At 43.4% G+C, this 20,714-nt stretch overlaps 1 protein-coding gene across 1 annotated transcript; it reads right to left on the bottom strand.

The window, feature by feature from the left end:
- Window positions 1-8,317: 8,317 nt before the first annotated feature.
- mix23 (mitochondrial matrix import factor 23) lies at window positions 8,318-20,414 on the bottom strand. The gene is made up of 6 exons (XM_024406299.2): window positions 20,252-20,414; window positions 19,747-19,866; window positions 14,310-14,435; window positions 9,959-10,105; window positions 8,752-8,811; window positions 8,318-8,627 (listed from the first exon to the last, which is right to left on the bottom strand). Exons 2-6 carry the CDS (start codon window positions 19,795-19,797, stop codon window positions 8,577-8,579), a joined length of 435 nt encoding a protein of 144 aa, XP_024262067.1. The 5' UTR covers window positions 19,798-19,866; window positions 20,252-20,414; the 3' UTR covers window positions 8,318-8,576.
- Window positions 20,415-20,714: the final 300 nt, after the last annotated feature.

Here is a 20,714-nt window from a genome sequence, read left to right as displayed (position 1 = left end):
GAGCCCCACTAACGGGGAAAATTCACAAGAGGTCGCCAAAGGTACAGCTATGGAGGATTCTAAAATTGTTGTGAAAATTGACTAAGTCCAAACTTTTCGTCCAAACTGTTTCATGTGCAACTGGTGATTGAAAATAGGCACCTGGTAACCCAAAAATATAATTAAGGTTCTAAATACATTTACCTGGACTCCTAATATTACAGCCCACTATAGAGCCCCACTACTGGGGAAAATTCACAAGAGGCTGCCAAAGGTACATCTATTTTAGAATGCTCCATATAGTGTACCTTTGGCGACCTCTTGTGAATTTTCCCCAGCAGTGGGGCTTCATTGTGGGCTGTAATATGAGGAGTCCAGGTAAATGTATTTAGAACCATATTTTTATGTTACCAGGTGCCTATTTTCAATCACCAGTTGCACATGAAACATAGTGTTATTTTTGAAAAGTTTGGACTTAGTAAATTTTCACAACTATTTTAGAATCCTCCATATTGTGAAAATGTACTAAGTCCAAACTATTCAAAAATAACACTATGTTTCATGTGCAACTGGTGATTGAAAATAGGCACCTGGTAACCCAAAATGAAACACATTTTTCAATCATTTTAATGCATAATGACACAAATACAAGGGTGAATTTCAAACAAATATGCTTTATTTAATCAGTTAATCATGGATTGATTTGTCCCTCAATCAGTGTCTGGGCCCGGCTGGCATTTTTGGGCAAATTATGGTACCGGTAGTGCCGTGCCTGCGTTTCTAGAGAGTGACACATATGGTCAGCCACAGTTCCTCGGTCTGTAACCGAGCCTTGGTTAAAGTTCAATGTGGCAACACTGCGTCGAATTGTACCGAAGGTCACTTTACTTCCAATGCCAAACTCTGCAAAGATTTGCCCCACATACTCACACAGATTACCGTACGGTTGACCGCAGGATGTGAAAAAGAAGAGTTCTGTGTCTGAGGTCATTCCACTCAGATGAGGCCTGATTTGATGGAATCGTTTAAGCCAAGTGTATTCCTCCTGACATAGAACAATTCTGCACTCCCCGAAGCTATAGTTTGTTTTGTGGCTCGCTACACACATCTGATAACCCCCACCTTCCGGGGTTACTTCAGTGAAATCACTCTCACTAAACATGGTGACTGGGGATCGTCGAGTGCCATTAAATATGGCCAACCGGCTGGACATGAGAGCTGCAAACCTACGCCTGTCAGAGCACGTGGCACGGACCTCCAGCCTACTGAGAACTGAAGGAATGGCTTGATTGCTTAGCTCAACAAAGCGTTTTAACTCTGCAGCGCTGAGCACCTCGTCCCTGCAGCGTTGGCGGAATTTTGCCCTATGCGTTGCCTGGCTCTGCCGCGAGTACCTGTCCATCTTCGCCAAGCAGACCTTAGCTTGCATATCATTTGGCCGGAACTGAATAAGATAATTCAAGAAACCTCGAACATCGGCTCGGTACATTTTTAACGTGGATGGTGCCAAACCACGGTCGTCACATTGACCATACCACTCAGACACACGTCTGTAGTTATCCAGAAAACACAGTCCTTCATCGGCCTTGCCCTCTGACATAATGCGGAGGAATTCCCGTACTCGGGATATACTGGTGCGACTATTGTCAATTCGTTTAACTGAAGGGTGTATACCCATAATATAGTGTTCATATTGAGTCAAAATTACATTACTCCAAACCTCAATTCTGGACGGCACGCCGCCGTCTTCATCACTCTCGCTCTCAGTGGAAGTCGCCACGACGCAGCCTTGCTCCCTCGGTTCCGAGCACAGTTCACTACCGACCTGACTGGTTGGCTGCACCGCCGCCAACGCACCTGCCGTCTGATCACCCTCGTCCACCAGCTGCTGCTCACCCTCGTCCACCAGCTGCTGCTCCACGGACAACTCACTTTCAAAACACTGCAAAATCACAGGGTCCTCCGGCCGCGGTTCAACACCGTTCTCAGGCTGCATATACTGCCCTGATTCGGGCTGCTGTCTCTCAGTCGAAAACCGGCTAAATTGCATAGCATTCGTCCATCCCATTAGTACCGGACTTAAGTGCATGTACAGACTTGAAATGTCGGTCTAGCCGCACGATATTCTGTTTGGAACAAAGCCCACAGTCGCGTCTTGGTCTGCTGCTCATAGCTTCTCTCTCCTGCCTTCCTCCGTGTCTCTTTGTTTGCTCCACCAAACAACCTAACCCTAACCCTCTAACCCTAACCCCAAACAGCAAGCAATGCAGGTGTAGAAGCACGGTGGCTAGAAAAAACTCCCTAGAAAGGCCAAAACCTAGGAAGAAACCTAGAGAGGAACCAGGCTATGTGGGGTGGCCAGTCCTCTTCTGGCTGTGCCGGGTGGAGATTATAACAGAACATGGCCAAGATGTTCAAATGTTCATAAATGACCAGCATGGTCGAATAATAATCACAGGCAGAACAGTTGAAACTGGAGCAGCAGCACGGCCAGGTGGACTGGGGACAGCAAGGAGTCATCATGTCAGGTAGTCCTGGGGCATGGTCCTAGGGCTCAGGTCCTCCGAGAGAGAGAGAGAAAGAGAGAATTAGAGAACGCACACTTAGATTCACACAGGACACCGAATAGGACAGGAGAGGTACTCCAGATATAACAAACTGACCCTAGCCCCCCGACACATAAACTACTGCAGCATAAATACTGGAGGCTGAGACAGGAGGGGTCAGGAGACACTGTGGCCCCATCCGAGGACACCCCGGACAGGGCCAAACAGGAAGGATATAACCCCACCCACTTTGCCAAAGCACAGCCCCCACACCACTAGAGGGATATCTTCAACCACCAACTTACCATCCTGAGACAAGGCTGAGTATAGCCCACAAAGATCTCCGCCATGGCACAAACCAAGGGGGGCGCCAACCCAGACAGGATGACCACATCAGTGAATCAACCCACTCAGGTGACGCACCCCTTCCAGGGACGGCATGAGAGAGCCCCAGTAAGCCAGTGACTCAGCCCCTGTAATAGGGTTAGAGGCAGAGAATCCCAGTGGAAAGAGGGGAACCGGCCAGGCAGAGACAGCAAGGGCGGTTCGTTGCTCCAGAGCCTTTCCTTTCACCTTCCCACTCCTGGGCCAGACTACACTCAATCATATGACCCACTGAAGAGATGAGTCTTCAGTAAAGACTTAAAGGTTGAGACCGAGTTTGCGTCTCTGACATGGGTAGGCAGACCGTTCCATAAAAATGGAGCTCTATAGGAGAAAGCCCTGCCTCCAGCTGTTTGCTTAGAAATTCTAGGGACAATTAGGAGGCCTGCGTCTTGTGACCGTAGCGTACGTGTAGGTATGTACGGCAGGACCAAATCAGAGAGATAGGTAGGAGCAAGCCCATGTAAATGCTTTGTAGGTTAGCAGTAAAACCTTGAAATCAGCCCTTGCTTTGACAGGAAGCCAGTGTAGAGAGGCTAGCACTGGAGTAATATGATCAAATTTTTTGGTTCTAGTCAGGATTCTAGCAGCCGTATTTAGCACTAACTGAAGTTTAATTAGTGCTTTATCCGGGTAGCCGGAAAGTAGAGCATTGCAGTAGTCTAACCTAGAAGTGACAAAAGCATGGATTAATTTTTCTGCATCATTTTGGGACAGAAAGTTTCTGATTTTTGCAATGTTACGTAGATGGAAAAAAGCTGTCCTTGAAATGGTCTTGATATGTTCTTCAAAAGAGAGATCAGGGTCCAGAGTAACACCGAGGTCCTTCACAGTTTTATTTGAGACGACTGTACAACCATTAAGATTAATTGTCAGATTCAACAGAAGATCTCTTTGTTTCTTGGGACCTAGAACAAGCATCTCTGTTTTGTCCGAGTTTAAAAGTAGAAAGTTTGCAGCCATCCACTTCCTTATGTCTGAAACACATGCTTCTAGCAAGGGTAATTTTGGGGCTTCACCATGTTTCATTGAAATGTACAGCTGTGTGTCATCCGCATAGCAGTGAAAGTTAACATTATGTTTTCGAATAACATCCCCAAGAGGTAAAATATATAGTGAAAACAATAGTGGTCCCAAAACGGAACCTTGAAAACACAAATCAAATCAAATCAAATTTTATTTGTCACATACACATGGTTAGCAGATGTTAATGCGAGTGTAGCGAAATGCTTGTGCTTCTAGTTCCGACAATGCAGTAATAACGAACAAGTAATCTAACTAACAATTCCAAAAAACTACTGTCTTATACACAGTGTAAGGGGATAAAGAATATGTACATAAGGATATATGAATGAGTGATGGTACAGAGCAGCATAGGCAAGATACAGTAGATGATATCGAGTACAGTATATACATATGAGATGAGTATGTAAACCAAGTGGCATAGTTAAAGTGGCTAGTGATACATGTATTACATAAGGATGCAGTCGATGATATAGAGTACAGTATCTACGTATGCATATGAGATGAATAATGTAGGGTAAGTAACATTATATAAGGTAGCATTGTTTAAAGTGGCTAGTGATATATTTACATCATTTGCCATCAATTCCCATTATTAAAGTGGCTGGAGTAGAGTCAGTGTCATTAACAGTGTGTTGGCAGTAGCCACTCAATGTTAGTGGTGGCTGTTTAACAGTCTGATGGCCTTGAGATAGAAGCTGTTTTTCAGTCTCGGTCCCAGCTTTGATGCACCTGTGCTGACCTCGCCTTCTGGATGACAGCGGGGTGAACAGGCAGTGTCTCGGATGGTTGATGTCCTTGATGATCTTTATGGCCTTCCTGTAGCATCGGGTGGTGTAGGTGTCCTGGAGGGCAGGTAGTTTGCCCCCGGTGATGCGTTGTGCAGACCTCACTACCCTCTGGAGAGCCTTACGGTTGAGGGCGGTGCAGTTGCCATACCAGGCGGTGATACAGCCCGCCAGGATGCTCTCGATTGTGCATCTGTAGAAGTTTGTGAGTGCTTTTGGTGACAAGCCGAATTTCTTCAGCCTCTTGAGGTTGAAGAGGCGCTGCTGCACCTTCCTCACGATGCTGTCTGTGTGAGTGGACCAATTCAGTTTGTCTGTGATGTGTATGCCGAGGAACTTAAAACTTGCTACCCTCTCCACTACTGTTCCATCGATGTGGATGGGGGGTGTTCCCTCTGCTGTTTCCTGAAGTCCACAGTCATCTCCTTAGTTTTGTTGACGTTGAGTGTGAGGTTATTTTCCTGACACCACACTCCGAGGGCCTTCACCTCCTCCCTGTAGGCTGTCTCGTCGTTGTTGGTAATCAAGCCTACCACTGTTGTGTCGTCCGCAAACTTGATGATTGAGTTGGAGGCGTGCGTGGCCACGCAGTCGTGGGTGAACAGGGAGTACAGGAGAGGGCTCAGAACGCACCCTTGTGGGGCCCCAGTGTTGAGGATCAGCGGGGAGGAGATGTTGTTGCCTACCCTCACCACCTGGGGGCGGCCCGTCAGGAAGTCCAGTACCCAGTTGCACAGGGCGGGGGTCGAGACCCAGGGTCTCGAGCTTGATGACGAGCTTGGAGGGTACTATGGTGTTGAATGCCGAGCTGTAGTCGATGAACAGCATTCTCACATAGGTATTCCTCTTGTCCAGATGGGTTAGGGCAGTGTGCAGTGTGGTTGAGATTGCATCGTCTGTGGACCTATTTGGGCGGTAAGCAAATTGGAGTGGGTCTAGGGTGTCAGGTAGGGTGGAGGTGATATGGTCCTTGACTAGTCTCTCAAAGCACTTCATGATGACGGATGTGAGTGCTACGGGGCGGTAGTCGTTTAGCTCAGTTACCTTAGCTTTCTTGGGAACAGGAACAATGGTGGCCCTCTTGAAGCATGTGGGAACAGCAGACTGGTATAGGGATTGATTGAATATGTCCGTAAACACACCGGCCAGCTGGTCTGCGCATGCTCTGAGGGCGCGGCTGGGGATGCCGTCTGGGCCTGCAGCCTTGCGAGGGCTTTTTATATTTTCTGGGTCAAGGTTTGGCTTTTTCAAGAGAGGCTTTATTACTGCCACTTTTAGTGAGTTTGGTACACTTCCGGTGGATAGAGAGCCGTTTATTATGTTCAACATAGGAGGGTCAAGCACAGGAAGCAGCTCTTTCAGTAGTTTAGTTGGAATAGGGTCCAGTATGCAGCTTGAAGGTTTAGAGGCCATGATTATTTTCATCATTGTGTCAAGAGATATAGTACTAAAACACTTGAGCGTCTCTCTTGATCCTAGGTCCTGGGAGAGTTGTGCAGACTCAGGACAACTGAGCTTTGAAGGAATACGCAGATTTAAAGAGGAGTCCGTAATTTGCTTTCTAATAATCATAATCTTTTCCTCAAAGAAGTTCATGAATTTATCACTGCTAAAGTGAAAGTCATCCTCTCTTGGGGAATGCTGCTTTTTAGTTAGCTTTGCGACAGTATCAAAAAGGAATTTTGGATTGTTCTTATTTTCTTCAATTAAGTTAGAAAAATAGGATGATCGAGCAGCAGTAAGGGCTCTACGGTACTGCACGGTACTGTCTTTCCAAGCTAGTCGGAAGACTTCCAGTTTGGTGTGGCGCCATTTCCGTTCCAATTTTCTGGAAGCTTGCTTCAGAGCTCGGGTATTTTCTGTGTACCAGGGAGCTAGTTTCTTATGAGAAATGTTTTTAGTTTTTAGCGTGCAACTGCATCTAGGGTATTGCGCAAGGTTAAATTGAGTTCCTCAGTTAGGTGGTTAACTGATTTTTGTCCTCTGGCGTCCTTGGGTAGACAGAGGGAATCTGGAAGGACATTAAGGAATCTTTGTGTTGTCTGTGAATTTATAGCACGACTTTTGATGTTCCTTGGTTGAGGTCTGAGCAGATTATTTGTTGCAATTGCAAACGTAATAAAATAGTGGTCCGATAGTCCAGGATTATGAGGAAAAACATTAAGATCCACAACGTTTATTCCATGGGACAAAACTAGGTCCAGCGTATGACTGTGACAGTGAGTGGGTCCAGAGACATGTTGGACAAAACCCACTGAGTCGATGATGGCTCCGAATGCCTTTTGGAGTGGGTCTGTGGACTTTTTCATGTGAATATTAAAGTCACCAAAGATTAGAATATTATCTGCTATGACTACAAGGTCCGATAGGAATTCAGGGAACTCAGTGAGGAACGCTGTATATGGCCCAGGAGGCCTGTAAACAGTAGCTATAAAAAGTGATTGAGTAGGCTGCATAGATTTCATGACTAGAAGCTCAAAAGACGAAAAAGTATATTTTTTTTTCACAGGGTCCTTTGCGGTTGTTCTGGGATTGATTTGCACTTTTCGCACCAAAGTATGTTAATCTCTAGGAGACAGAACACATCTCCTTCCTGAGTGGTATGATGGCTGCTTGGTCCCATGATGTTTATACTTGCGTACTATTGTTCATTCAGATAAACATGCTACCTTCAGGCATTTGGAAATTGCTCCCAAGGATGAACCAGACTTGAGGTCTACAATTTTTGTTCTGAGGTCTTGGCTGATTTCCCCATGATGTCAAGCAGAGGTTCTGAGTTTGAAGGTAGGCTGTGAAATACATCCACAGGTACACCTCCAACTGACTCAAATGATGTCAATTAGCCTATCAGAAGCTTCTAAAGCCATTACATTATTTTCTGAAATTTTCCAAGCTGTTTAAAAGGCAAAGTCAACTTAGTGTATGTAAACTTCTGACCCACTGGAATTGTGATACAGTGATTAAAAGTGAAATAATCTGTCTGTAAACAATTGTTGGACAAATTACTTGTGTCATGCACAAAGTACATGTCCTAACCAACTTGCCAAAACTATAGTTTGTTAACAAGAAATTTGTGGAGTGGTTGAAAAACAAGTTTTATTGACTCCAACCTAAGTGTATGTAAACTTCCGACTTCAACTGCACAGTATATAACATTATCGGTTGCAAGAATTTTGTATAATCATTTCAATCCGGAGTCGTTTTGTGTATCAGTTCATAAACCATGTAATCAGTACATCGAAAATCTCCTCCCAACTATTTTGCAACATGTATGGCACGGCTGTCAATTTAAAAAAATTAAACTGGTGAACTCCATTCATCACAATTATCTTTAGCCAATTTTGGTCTTTAATGCAGGGCCGACAGAAGTTCCTTACCTTCTCCCCTTTCCTTCTCAATTTTTGCAGTAATGCTGCAATCAGTTGGTTGTAATTTTAGATTGAGCAGACATTTCCACCCAGGTTTCATTGAAATTAATAGGAGCGTCTCACGCTCAGCAAGTCTAGTGTAGCAGGACATTAAGTTACGCCTCAACTGGGGAGGGGGGCATTGGGAAACACTTCATTGTTTAAAAAAAAAAGAAGTCAGACACCAGAGGGCCATTGGAAAACACTTAATTGTTTAAAAAAATTCAAATAAAAACTACAATCATGAAAATAAACAGAGCAGATTGCTTGACAGAGGTGGCCTTGTTGTGAGGCAACACAGCGGTCCCCATGGATGATAACAGTGTGGTCGGCTGGAGGGCAGGTGTCCCTCAGGTCAAGTCCACGGATGACTCAATGGCTCGGTCTGGTTCTGATCCCGATGCAGCCACCTGGATCTGCAGCTATTCTCACCAGAGCAGCTCAGATAGTCACTTGACCGTAGGAGGCGTGTAGTGGGTCCGGCACCGTTCACTGAACACCTGAAGAAGGAACAGCACAGGAGGTCATTGAAGTGCATATATCTGTGTCTGTGTGAGAGATCCTGGGAGTGTGCTTGAGAGGTCAAACAGGCCATGAGATGAGAGGTCAGAGTGATGTTCTTACCTTCAGACTTCTGTCATTAACAACCTCTTCAACATTCAGCTCCGACCGCATGAGTTTTAACTGGAGGAGAAAAGACCGACAGACACTCAGACACACTACAACAAGGTAACACTGAACCCTGCTTCTAATACAGTCAAATACTGCCAACAACAGAAACCTGGAGACTATTGAGGACTAGTGTTAAGAATTCCATCTCCTAGTTAGCAGTTTTAGCAACCCTGAACTGGTAGTTTGTTCTGCTTGTCAATCACTCCTTATTTTCTTATTAGTGGTACCTACAAGTCACCTCACTTCTATCAGCCAATCACAGTTCGCCATTCCCAGTGTGCCTCACTGAACCTCGCTGCTGCCATCAGAGTGAGATCGTGGACAGAATGGACTGACTGTTTGACCTGTGTTTTAGGGCATCGAAGTGTCAGTACTGTTATTGCTTCTTTAGGTCATTACTTCATTGCTGTTAAGGGAGCCATTGTTATGGCGAACTTTACCATGTTAATAATGTTTACAAGGAATTTTCCTGTTCCATGTGAGTCATGTCATTTCTAGCCTGCTAGCCAAGATGTTGGCCAGCCATGCTAGCTCATTTATGCTGTTTGACAAATGCCTCGTTTAAGATATATATTATTCTATTTGGTTAAGTTTATAGCCATTTATAACCTTTGACGCCTCAATCTACTGTGTAATGTATTTAGCATGTAGCCTCAGCCTGTGTCTTTCCTCGTGTGTCTTTTCCACGTTAGTCGTGGTCAGGTGTTGGCATTTTAGCTAACATCTGCTGCATCCAAAATAGGGATTTTGCAAGGATCAAAACAAATAATCTTAGCGACTGTTCAAGCAACAATGAAAACAACATTGTATGCATATATAATTTAGTTGTTTTTATCTATAAAATATGTAGAGAATCTTATAAACCTAGCCTGGCTAGCTGGCTTCAACATAGAGTTGCACCTAATACCTGTTTTGCCCTATTGGTTAGAGCCTGTAAGTAAGTAAGTCACTGTAAGGTTATATTCAGCGTACGTGATAAATAAACTTGTGTTGTCAAAAAAATGGCAGCGGTCTACCGACATTACCATGGAGGGGTATAGTAGCGGGAAGATGTTTGGGGGTGGGGGCAGCTACGTGAAGGGCTGTAGCTTAGTATAGTGTAGTATAGGTCATGTATTACCTTGGTACAGTGTGGATCATAGTATAGGTAATGTATTACCTTAGTCTGTTCCTTCCTGAGTAGTTTGACAGTTGTCATGTTGTCTCCGTCCTTGGCCCTCTGCTCTCTCAGCTGGCCCACCACCTCAGAGGTCTGGGCTATACACGTCTTAATGGCTCGGTCTCTGCTCAGGTGGGCCTCCATCAGCTGCAACACAACACCACAAACACATCAGCAAACATAACACAAACACAACATACACAAAAACACCAAACATGACACCACATATACACAACATCAAATACAACAAACACCACATACAGTTGAAGTCTGAAATTTACATACACCTTAGCCAAATACATTTAAACTCAGTTTTTCACAATTCCTGACATTTACTCCTAGTAAAAATTCCCTGTCTTAGATCAGTTAAAGTGGCGATTCTAATTTAAGAATGTGAAATGTCAGAATAGTAGTAGAGAGAATTATTTATTCAGCTTTTCTTTCTTTCATCACATTCCCAGTGGGTCAGAAGTTTACATACACTCAATTAGTATTTCGTAGCATTGCCTTTAAATTGTTTAACTTGGGTCAAGCGTTTCGGGTAGCCTTCCACAAGCTTCCCACAATAAGTTGGGTGTTTTGGCCCATTCCTCCTGACAAAGCTGGTGTAACAGTCAGGTTTGTCAGCCTCCTTGAAAACAAACACACACACACACACACACAAACACACAACACACACACACACACACACACACACACACACACACACACACACACACGTTTTCAGTTCTGCCCACATATTTTCCATAGAACTGAGGTCAGGGCTTTGTGATAGCCACTCCAATACCTTGACTTTGTTGTCCTTAAGCCATTTTGCCACAACTTTGGAAGTATGCTTTGGGTCATTGTCCATTTGGAAGACCCATTTGCAACCAAGCTTTAACTTCCTGACTGATGTCTTGAGATGTTGCTTCAATGTATCCACATAATTTTCCATCCTCATGAAGCCATCTATTTTGTGAAGTGCACCAGTCCCTCCTGCAGCAAAATACCCCCACAACATGATGCTGCCACCCCCGTGCTTCACTGTTGGGATGATGTTCTTCGGCTTGCAAGCCTCCTCCTTTTTCCTTCAAACATAACGATGGTCACTATGACCAAACAGTTCTATTTTTGGTTCATCAGACCAGAGCACGTTTCTCCAAAAAGTATGATCTTTGTCCCCATGTGCAGTTGCAAACTGTAGTCTGGCTTTTTTATGCAGTTTTGGAGCAGTTGCTTCTTCCTTGCTGAGCGGTCTTTCAGATTATGTCGATATAGGACTCGTTTTACTGTGGATATAGATACTTTTGTACCTGTTTCCTCCAGAATCTTTACAGGGTCCTTTGCTGTTGTTCTGAGATTGATTTGCACTTTTCGCACCATAGTACGTTAATCTCTAGGAAACGGAATGCGTCTCCTTCCTGAGTGGTATGACGGCTGCGTGGTCCCATGGTGTTTATACTTGCATAGTATTGTTTGTACAGATGAACGTGGTACCTTCAGGCATTTGGAAATTGCTCTAAAGGATGAACCAGACTTTTGGAGGTCTATAATTGTTTTTCTGAGGTCTTGGCTGATTTCTTTTGATTTTCCCATGATGTCAAGCAAAGAGGCACTATCATAAGCTTCTAATGCCATGATATTATTTTCTGTTTAAAGCACAGTCAACTCAGTGTATGTAAACTTGTAACCTATTAGAATTGTGATACAGTGAATTATAAGTGAAATAATCTGTCTGTAAACAATTGTTGGAAAATTGTCATGCACAAAGTAGATGTCATAACAAACTATAGTTTTGGCAAGTCGGTATACAAGAAATTTGTGGAGTGGTTGAAAAACGAGTTTTAATGACTCCAACCTAAGTAAGTGTATGTAAACTTCCGACTTCAACTGTACACAACACCACAAATACACAACAAACATAAAACACAAAAATCACACCTCCACAAACACAGCACCACAGACCGCCAACACCACAAACCAGAGGTCGACCGATTAATCGGAATGGCTGATTTCAAGTTCTCATAACAATCAGTAATCTGCTTTTTTGGACACCGATCATGGCCGATTACATTGCACTCCACGAGGAGACTGCATGGCAGGCTGACTACCTGTTATGCAAGTGCAGCAAGGAGCCAAGGTAAGGTGCTAGCTAGCATTAAACTTATCTTGTAAAAAACTATCAATCTTAACATAATCACTAGTTAACTACACATGGTTGATGATATTACTAGTTTATCTAGCTTGTCCTCGTTGCATATAAATCGATGCTGTGCCTGTTAATTTATCATTGAATCATAGCCTACTTCGCCAAACGGGTGATTTAACAAGCGCATTCGCAAAAAAAACACTGTACTTGCACCAATGTGTACCTAACAAACATCAACGCCTTTCTTAAAAATCAATACACAAGTATATATTTTTAAACCTGCATATTTAGTTAATATTGCCTGCTAACGTGAATTTATTTTAACTAGGGAAATGTTGTTACTTCTCTTGCATTCTGTGCAACAAAGTCAGGGTATATGCAGCAGTTTGGGCTGCCTGGTTCGTTGCGAACTGTGAAGACTATTTCTTCCTGACAAAGACAGCCAACTTCTCCAAATGGGGGATGATTTAACTTATTGGATATAGGGGGCGCTCTTTTAATTTATGGATAAAAAAACGTGCCCGTTTTAAGCGCAATATTTTGTCATGAAAAGATGCTCGACTATGCATATAATTGGCAGCTTTGGAAAGAAAACACTAAGGTTTCCAAAACTGCAAAGATATTATCTGTGAGTGCCACAGAACTCATGCTACAGGCAAAACCAAGATGAAACTTCAACCTGGAAATTTGCAGAATTTTTGAAGCTCTGTTTTCCATTGTCTCCTTATATGGCTGTGAATGCGCCGGGAATGAGCCTGCCCTTTCTATCGTTTCTCCAAGGTGTCTGCAGCATTGTGACGTATTTGTAGGCATATCATTGGAAGATTGGCCATAAGAGACTACATTTACCAGGGGTCCGCCCGGTGTCCTTTGTCTAAATTGGTGTGTAATCTACAAGCTGCACGCAGTCATCCAGTGATTGAGAGGAGAGGAGGCTTTCAACGAACGATATATCCTGAAGAGATATGTGAAAAACACCTTGAGGATTGATTCTAAACAACGTTTACCATGTTTCAGTCGATATTATGGAGTTAATTTGGAAAAAAGTTCGGCGTTTTGAAGACTGAATTTTCGTTTTTTTTTGGTAGCCAAACGTGACGCACCAAACGGAGCAATTTCTCCTAAACAAATAATCTTTCAGGAAAAACTGAGCATTTGCTATCTATCTGAGAGTCTCCTCATTGAAAACATCTGAAGTTCTTCAAAGGTAATGATTTTATTTGAATGATTTTCTGGTTTTTGTGAAAATGTTGCCTGCTGTTGCTAACGCTAAATGCTACGCTAGCTGCGCTAGCTGTTACACAAATGCTTGTTTTGCTATGGTTGAGAAGCATATTTTGAAAATCTAAGATGACAGTGTTGTTATCAAAAGGCTAAGCTTGAGAGCTAGCATATTAATTTCATTTCATTTGCGATTTTCATGAATAGTTAAGGTTGCGTTATGGTAATGAGCTTGAGGCTGTATTCACGATCCCGGATCCGGGATGGCTCGACGCAAGAAGTTAACAGAAGCGCATTTGTGAAAAAATCATAATCGTTGCACGACTGTACCTAACCATAAACATCAATGACTTTCTTAAAATCAATACACAGAAGTATATTTTTTTAAACCTGCATATTTAGTTAAAAGAAATTAATGTTAGCAGGCAATATTAAACTAAGGAAATTGTGTCACTTCTCTTGCTTTCATTACACGCAGAGTCAGGAAATATGCAACAGTTTGGGCCGCCTGGCTCGTTGTGAACTAATTTGCCAGAATTTTACGTAATTATGACATAACATTGAAAGTTGTGCAATGTAACAGGAATATTTACTTATGGCTGCCACCCGTTAGATAAAATACGGAACGGTTCCGTATTTCACTGAACGAAAAAACGTTTTGTTTTCGAAATTATCGTTTCTGGATTTGACCATATTAATTTCCTGCCTAGCAACAGAGATGTATTGGCTAGTTGACTCCACCCAGTAGAGGGTATAAATATATATACTTGTGGAAACATATCTTCGTCTTTTCAGCTGCTTGACACAGTGGGTGAATAAACTTGGTTTGAGCTTTTCTTAGTCGTCCGTGAGTTTTACTGTTTATTTAGAATCTAGCACTATCCAATGCAAAGGCTACAGCATGCCAGATATCACAGGCTTAAGGTATACTGGTGTGGAGGAAAGGTTAAAAGGTATACTGTGTGGAGGGAGAGGTTAAAGGTTAAAGCTGTGACTCACAGACTCATAGAGCTGTCTGCATGTCTGGGAGGCGTCCACTCTGCCTGAGAAGGAGACAGTCGGCACGGTGGTGTTGAGAGAATGGACAATACGGTCATCTATGTTACGCATCACCTTCAGAACATCCTGGGGATTAGGGAGGGACAGACAGACAGATCGTTACTGACAGACAGACCCTGACAGTTTATTGACAGAGTTTACTGACAAAATAGACACAGTCTACTGACAATATAGAAGAGTGCAGATCTTCTGAGAGGCCAACTGAGGCAGAGACACTGTCCTTAGACCCAGGGGCGGACTGGCCATCTGGTACTTCGGGCATCTTTAGCTCAGTGGGCCTGTATAATTTGTTTTTTGTTGTTGTGCAAAATCATTATTTTCTGGCAAAAAAAATTGGGGCTTCAAAGAAGAAGAAAAAGTTGTGTTAGGGCTGATTTTTGGTCCCAGTCCACCCCTGCTTAGACCACAAGCAAAAGGTTGTCAAGCGCTAACTACATATGGGGTGTGAAACATCCATTGACCCTAGCTATCTCTTCTTTAAAAGCATGAATGAATGTGTAGAACTCATAGCTAACTGACATAGACATTAGGCTACATATTTAGCTAGCTAACTGTAACACAGTATTACGTGCGTAAACAATAGGTGTCACCTGAGCATTCTGTTATGCACGTTGCACAATCTAAGCCAGGGGAAATAGTATGATTGCTAAAACAGCAGAGTACATTCAGCATTCAATGCAAGTGAAGATGTTGCCTGACATCAGACTGTGATACCTCTGGTTTATGCATTTCTGGTTCACAGTCAAATTAATGCCATACATTATTTTGCAAGATTTCCTCTCAAGCTCTAGAAGCCAGAATGTAGAATAAAATTACATTTGAACTTACTTTACGGGTTGTCCGTGTGGTTGGTCCTTTTGCAGGTAGGAAAATATCCACAGGAAAGTATAATTAAATAACCTGGTAGTGCATTCAGATTTCTAACACCTAAAGCATGTGCGGAACCATGTAAACACGTGCACCAGCTCGTCAAGTATGTGCGCATGTATTAAAAATCTGAACACACAACCAGCGCTTTGAAAAGTTGATGTAATTATACTTTCCTGTGGATATACAGTATTGTCTCACATTCCTACCTGCATAAGGACCAACCACACAGACAACCGGTAAAGTACGTTAAAATATAATTTTCTTCAACATTCAGGCTTGTAGAGGTCGTGAATGAAATTCAAGTCAGGTATTCGGGCTATGGAAGAAGCAGAGTGAATTTGGCGTCACTAGCTAGGTTTCCATCCAATCTGTGACAGATTTTCATGCGAGTATTCTAAAATCCACATAAAGAAAATATGCAAATTTTCCCAACAGTGGTGTGTTTCCACCAAACTGACTTGTGGATAAAAATCAGTGCGCGATGATGTAGTGCACACATTTTATTTTTTGCTTAAGTTTTCATGTACCGAGTAACAATCTAAAGTTCAATGTGTTTCCATCGCCGACAGTAGTCACCTGAAATCCATTCCAGGTGACTACCTCATGAAGCTGGTTGAGAGAATGCCAAGAGTGTGCAAAGCTGTCATCAAGGCAGAGTGTGGCTACTTTGAAGAATGTCAAATATAAAATATTTTGATTTGTTTAACACTTTTTTGGTTACTATATGATTACATATGTGTTATTTCATAGTTTATATGTCTTCACTATTATTCTGCAATCTGGTCTGAACACCAGTTCGTAAGCAACTCCAACTGTAGCGGAAGTGTAGATGGAGGCTCCATAGCTGTATGTATCTGTAACTGTATCTTTTTTTATTCAAAGGATTCTTTCTTGCTGATAAAAGATCAAGGCCATATCTTTCAAAAGTCGTATCGCAAGCGATGATTATTCACGTTTCTAAAAGTTAAAACACAGCGTCTGGGTTATAGTTCACATGAGGCCGTCGTGGGCGAAGCTAATGGCTGAGAACTGTAGGGGGAAGGCAGAATGCCGCCGAGCTAATTTCCTCCCAACTGGAGTACTAAATCACCTCAAGCTAAACATTTTAATGGACTGGAAAAGAACAGTAAGTTCTAAGACTAAATACACCCCTTCTAGCTAGCTGTGGCGCTTTCAAGGAGCGGGACACTAACCCAGACGCTTATAAGAAATCATGCTATGCCCTCAGATGAACCATCAAACAGGTGTCAATTCAGGACTAAGATTGAATACTACTACACTGGCTCCAATGCTCGTCGGATGTGGCAGGGCTTGCAAATGATAAGATTTTTATTTTCCAACATAATTTGCAAATAAATTCATTAAAAAATCCTACAATGTGATTTTTTTTTCTCATTTTGTCTGTCATAGTTGAAGTGTACCTATGATGAAAATTACAGGCCTCTCATCTTTTTAAGTGGGAGAACTTGAACAATTGGTGGCTGACTAAATACTTTTTTGCCCCACTGTAGTTTGCTGAGTAGAGTATTGGAAGCCATTTTGTAGATGACATCGCCGAAGTCGAGGATCGGTAGGATAGTCAGTTTTACTAGGGTAAGTTTGGCGGCGTGAATGAAGGAGGCTTTGTTGCGAAATAGAAAGCCGACTCTAGATTTGATTTTGGATTGGAGATGTTTGATATGGGGGGGGAGTTCTGCATTTTTTGAACGGAGCATGCTTATCTAAGATGGTGAGGAAGTTACTTTTAAAGAATGACCAGGCACCCCTCCAGGATACCCGGGCCAGGTCGATTAGGATGGCCTGCTCACAGAAGTGTTTTAGGGAGCGTTTGACAGTGATGAGGGGTGGTCGTTTGACCGCGGAACCGTAGCGGATACAGGCAATGAGGCAGTGATCTCTGAGATTCTGATTGAACACAGCGGAGGTGTATTTGGAAGGCAAGTTGGTCAGGATAATGTCTGAGGGTGCCCATGTTTACGGATTTAGGGTTGTACCTGGTGGGTTCCTTGATAATTTGTGTGAGATTGAGGGCACTACAAAGGGAAGCACAGCCATGAGCTGCCCAGTGACAAGCCTACCAGACGAGCTAAATGACTTCTATGCTCGCTTCGAGGCAAGCAACATTGAGGCATGCATGAGAGCACCAGCTGTTCTAGACGACTGTGTGATCATGCTTGCCAATTTGAGTAAGACCTTTAAACAGGTCATCATTCACAAGGCCGCAGGGCCAAATGGATTACCAGGACGTGGACTCTGAGCATGCGCCGACCATCTGTCAAATGTCTTCACTGACATTTTCAACCTGTCCCTGGCCGAGTCTCTAATACCTACATGTTTCAAGCAGACCACCACAGTCCCTGTGCCCAAGAACACCAAGGTAACCTGCCTAAATTACTTTCAACCCGTAGCACTCACGTCTGTAGCCATGAAGTGCTTTGAAAGGCTGGTCATGGCTCACAACACCATCATCCCAGAAACCCTAGACCCATTCCAATTTGCATACCACCCTAACAGATCCTCAACACGGTGGCCCCTCAGGGGTGCGTGCTTAGTACCCTCCTGCACTCCCTGTTCACCCATGACTGCATGACCAAGCACGACTCATTAAGTTTGTAGACAACAACAGTGGTAGGCCTGATCACTGACAATGATGAGACCGCCTCTAGGGAGGAGGTCAGAGGCCTGGAAGTGTGGTGCCAAGACAACAACCTCTCCCACAACGTGATCAAGACATAGGAGAGGATTGTGGACTACAGGAAAAGGAGAGACGAGCATGCCCCCATTCTCATCAACAGGGATGTAGTGGAGCAGGTTGAGATCTTCAAGTTCCTTGGTGTCCACATCACCAACAAATCATCATGGTCCAAACACACCAAGACAGTCGTGAAGATGGCACAACAAAGCCTATTCCCCCTCAGGAAACTGAAGAGATCTGGAATGGGTCCTCAGATCCCCAAAACATTTGACAGCTGCACCATCGAGAGCATCCTGACTGGTTGCATCACCACCTGGTATGGCAACTGCTCGGCCTCCGACCGCTACAGAGGGTAGAACGTAGGGCCCAGTACATCACTGGGGCCTCTATACCAGTTGGTGTCAGAGGAATTCCCTAAAAATTGCCAAAGACTACAGCCACCCAAGTCATAGACTGTTCTATCTGCTACCACACGGCAAGCGGTACCGGAGTGCCAAGTCTAGGTCCAAAAATCAAATCAAATGTATTTATATAGCCCTTCGTACATCAGCTGATATCTCAAAGTGCTGTTCAGAAAAGAATTCTGAACAGCTTCTACCCCCAAACCGTAATAATGCTGAACAGCTAATCAAATGGCAACCCAAACTATCTGCATTAACCCCAACCCTTTTTTTTGCATGCTGCTGCTACTCGCTGTTTTATCTTTGCATAGTCACTTTACCCCTACCTACGTGTACATATTACCTCAGTTACCTCGACTAACCTGTATCCCCGCACATTGACTTGGTATTGGTACCCCCTGTATATAGCCTCCTTATTGTTATTTGAACTCTTAATTTTCATTCTTAAAACGGCACTCTTGGTTAAGGGCTTGTAAGTAAGCATTTGACGGTATTCGGCACATGTGAGAAATAAAATTTGATTTGATTGTTGTCAAGCTTTACCGTATCAAAATTGGAGTTGTCTGTCCGGGGCAGGGATGGCTATCCACCGGGCTGCCAAGGTTAGTCAGGTGGACATGTTCATGTGCCAAGCCATGGATGACTGCGGGGCAGGGATGTTTTTTGTTTTTAGGAGAATACCACAAGTATTTCTATTCTTATCTACCAAGGTGCATGGTGTACCTCGGCAGACCCTGGCAGACAGGCTGAGTGGCCAGGTGACCAATGGTTGTCGCAGTGGATCCCCCACATTGCTTGCAACAGAGGCAAATTCTGTTGCAGCACTGTATCTACTGCACCAGCCATAGCGACCGCAACAGGCAGAAGGTGCTGGCTCTCAGGGGCACAAAACATGCAGCACAGAAAAGGAAAACCTCCAACAGCAACCTGTCACGCCACCACCCTCAGGTACGTTAATATTTGTATTCAGTATAGTAAACACTTCGGAGACGAGGTTAGTCTCTCTTTTTTTAAACAATTAAATAGATATTGTAATTGAACACAATTGTATGGTGGCCAATAACTGGGGACCGTATGCCGATACGGGATGTATTTTCTTTGCTAAACCGCCTTTCAAAAAAGCTGATAATATTAGTATTTCCACTGAAATGTCAAGCATGCTAATTGCTAACCGGTTAGCTAACATTTTTTGATCGCAGGATAATACCGTTGAAAATAATAGATTTCTTAAACGTTGTTGAATATACCGATAATACGGGGTTGCACAAGTTTGAGAGCTAGGTCCATACAGGTGTCACTCATTCAATCCGATCACGACACAGAGCTTCACAATTATCCGTGTTTATCGGTTGTCGTGAATGTCATACTAAAATGCTATTCATGGAAAACAAAAAGATGACACGAGTATTACCTGAAACATTGAAAAGTCCTCACAGTTTAAAGTTCCGTCGGGCGCCGCCATTGTGGACTACAAGGTCCTCCCGCAGGTCCTACATGTGCAACACATGAAATACGTGCCCTGTCCGATTGCCTGAACATAATAAGCACATCCAAATGATAAAAACGATATTTACTGAAATAACAAACCAATTAACATGCAATATTACGATATGATAAAGAAATGTCCGTTCATAATTTTGCACCAAAGATTCGCCGAATTAACATGGCACTTAATTCTGAAAGGTGCCTCTTTCAAGCCCCATGTCAATGTACAGTACAGGTAGAACCGTGATTAAAAATAAGTGGCAAGAGTTGTGGAACACCTGTATAAGAGTTGTGAAGACACCTGTATAAGATCCAGGAAAAAGTGGGGACAGGGAGGTCCTCAGGCCGAGAGAGTAGGAAGGTAAGTGTAGTCACACGGCTGAGACACACAACGCTAAATATTACATTGAAAGTCGTGACTGTAAATGCACCTTGAAGTTGGTTGCCAACCGCCATATAAAATCCACAGAAGAAGAACAGAACAGGTACTAAGTTACCAGCTGAGCTCTGTCTGAAGTACCATCAAAGACACTGAATAGCATTGTTTAATTTTTATAACATTTCTGAAATATGTATTGTAATGAAACAGGCAGGGAGCAGGCCTCGAATCCTCGACCTTTTAAGCCCGAAGTCCAGCGCGCTGTCTACTGTGCCGCAAAAGCAGCAGAGTCGATATCCGCGTTTATAAACCCAGGGTCCTTACAATATCTTTGTATAACATGTTTTATTGAGCAGGCGATAGTAAAGGCCCCCTGCGCTCATGTAGGGTCCTTCTTATTTCCCTGCAACGCATTTGTCCCTAGTTACCACAGCCACAAAGTCAACATTGGCAATATCGTAAAACTTCATGAAAACTAACATTTGCTTTTTGGTCTACGTTGGGCATAATGTTAG

The sequence above is a fragment of the Oncorhynchus tshawytscha genome, linkage group LG16 (assembly GCF_018296145.1).
Source record: "Oncorhynchus tshawytscha isolate Ot180627B linkage group LG16, Otsh_v2.0, whole genome shotgun sequence".
Taxonomy (NCBI): domain Eukaryota; kingdom Metazoa; phylum Chordata; class Actinopteri; order Salmoniformes; family Salmonidae; genus Oncorhynchus; species Oncorhynchus tshawytscha.
Note: the sequence above shows the minus strand (reverse complement) of the source record. Positions and strands in the feature narration are given on the sequence as shown.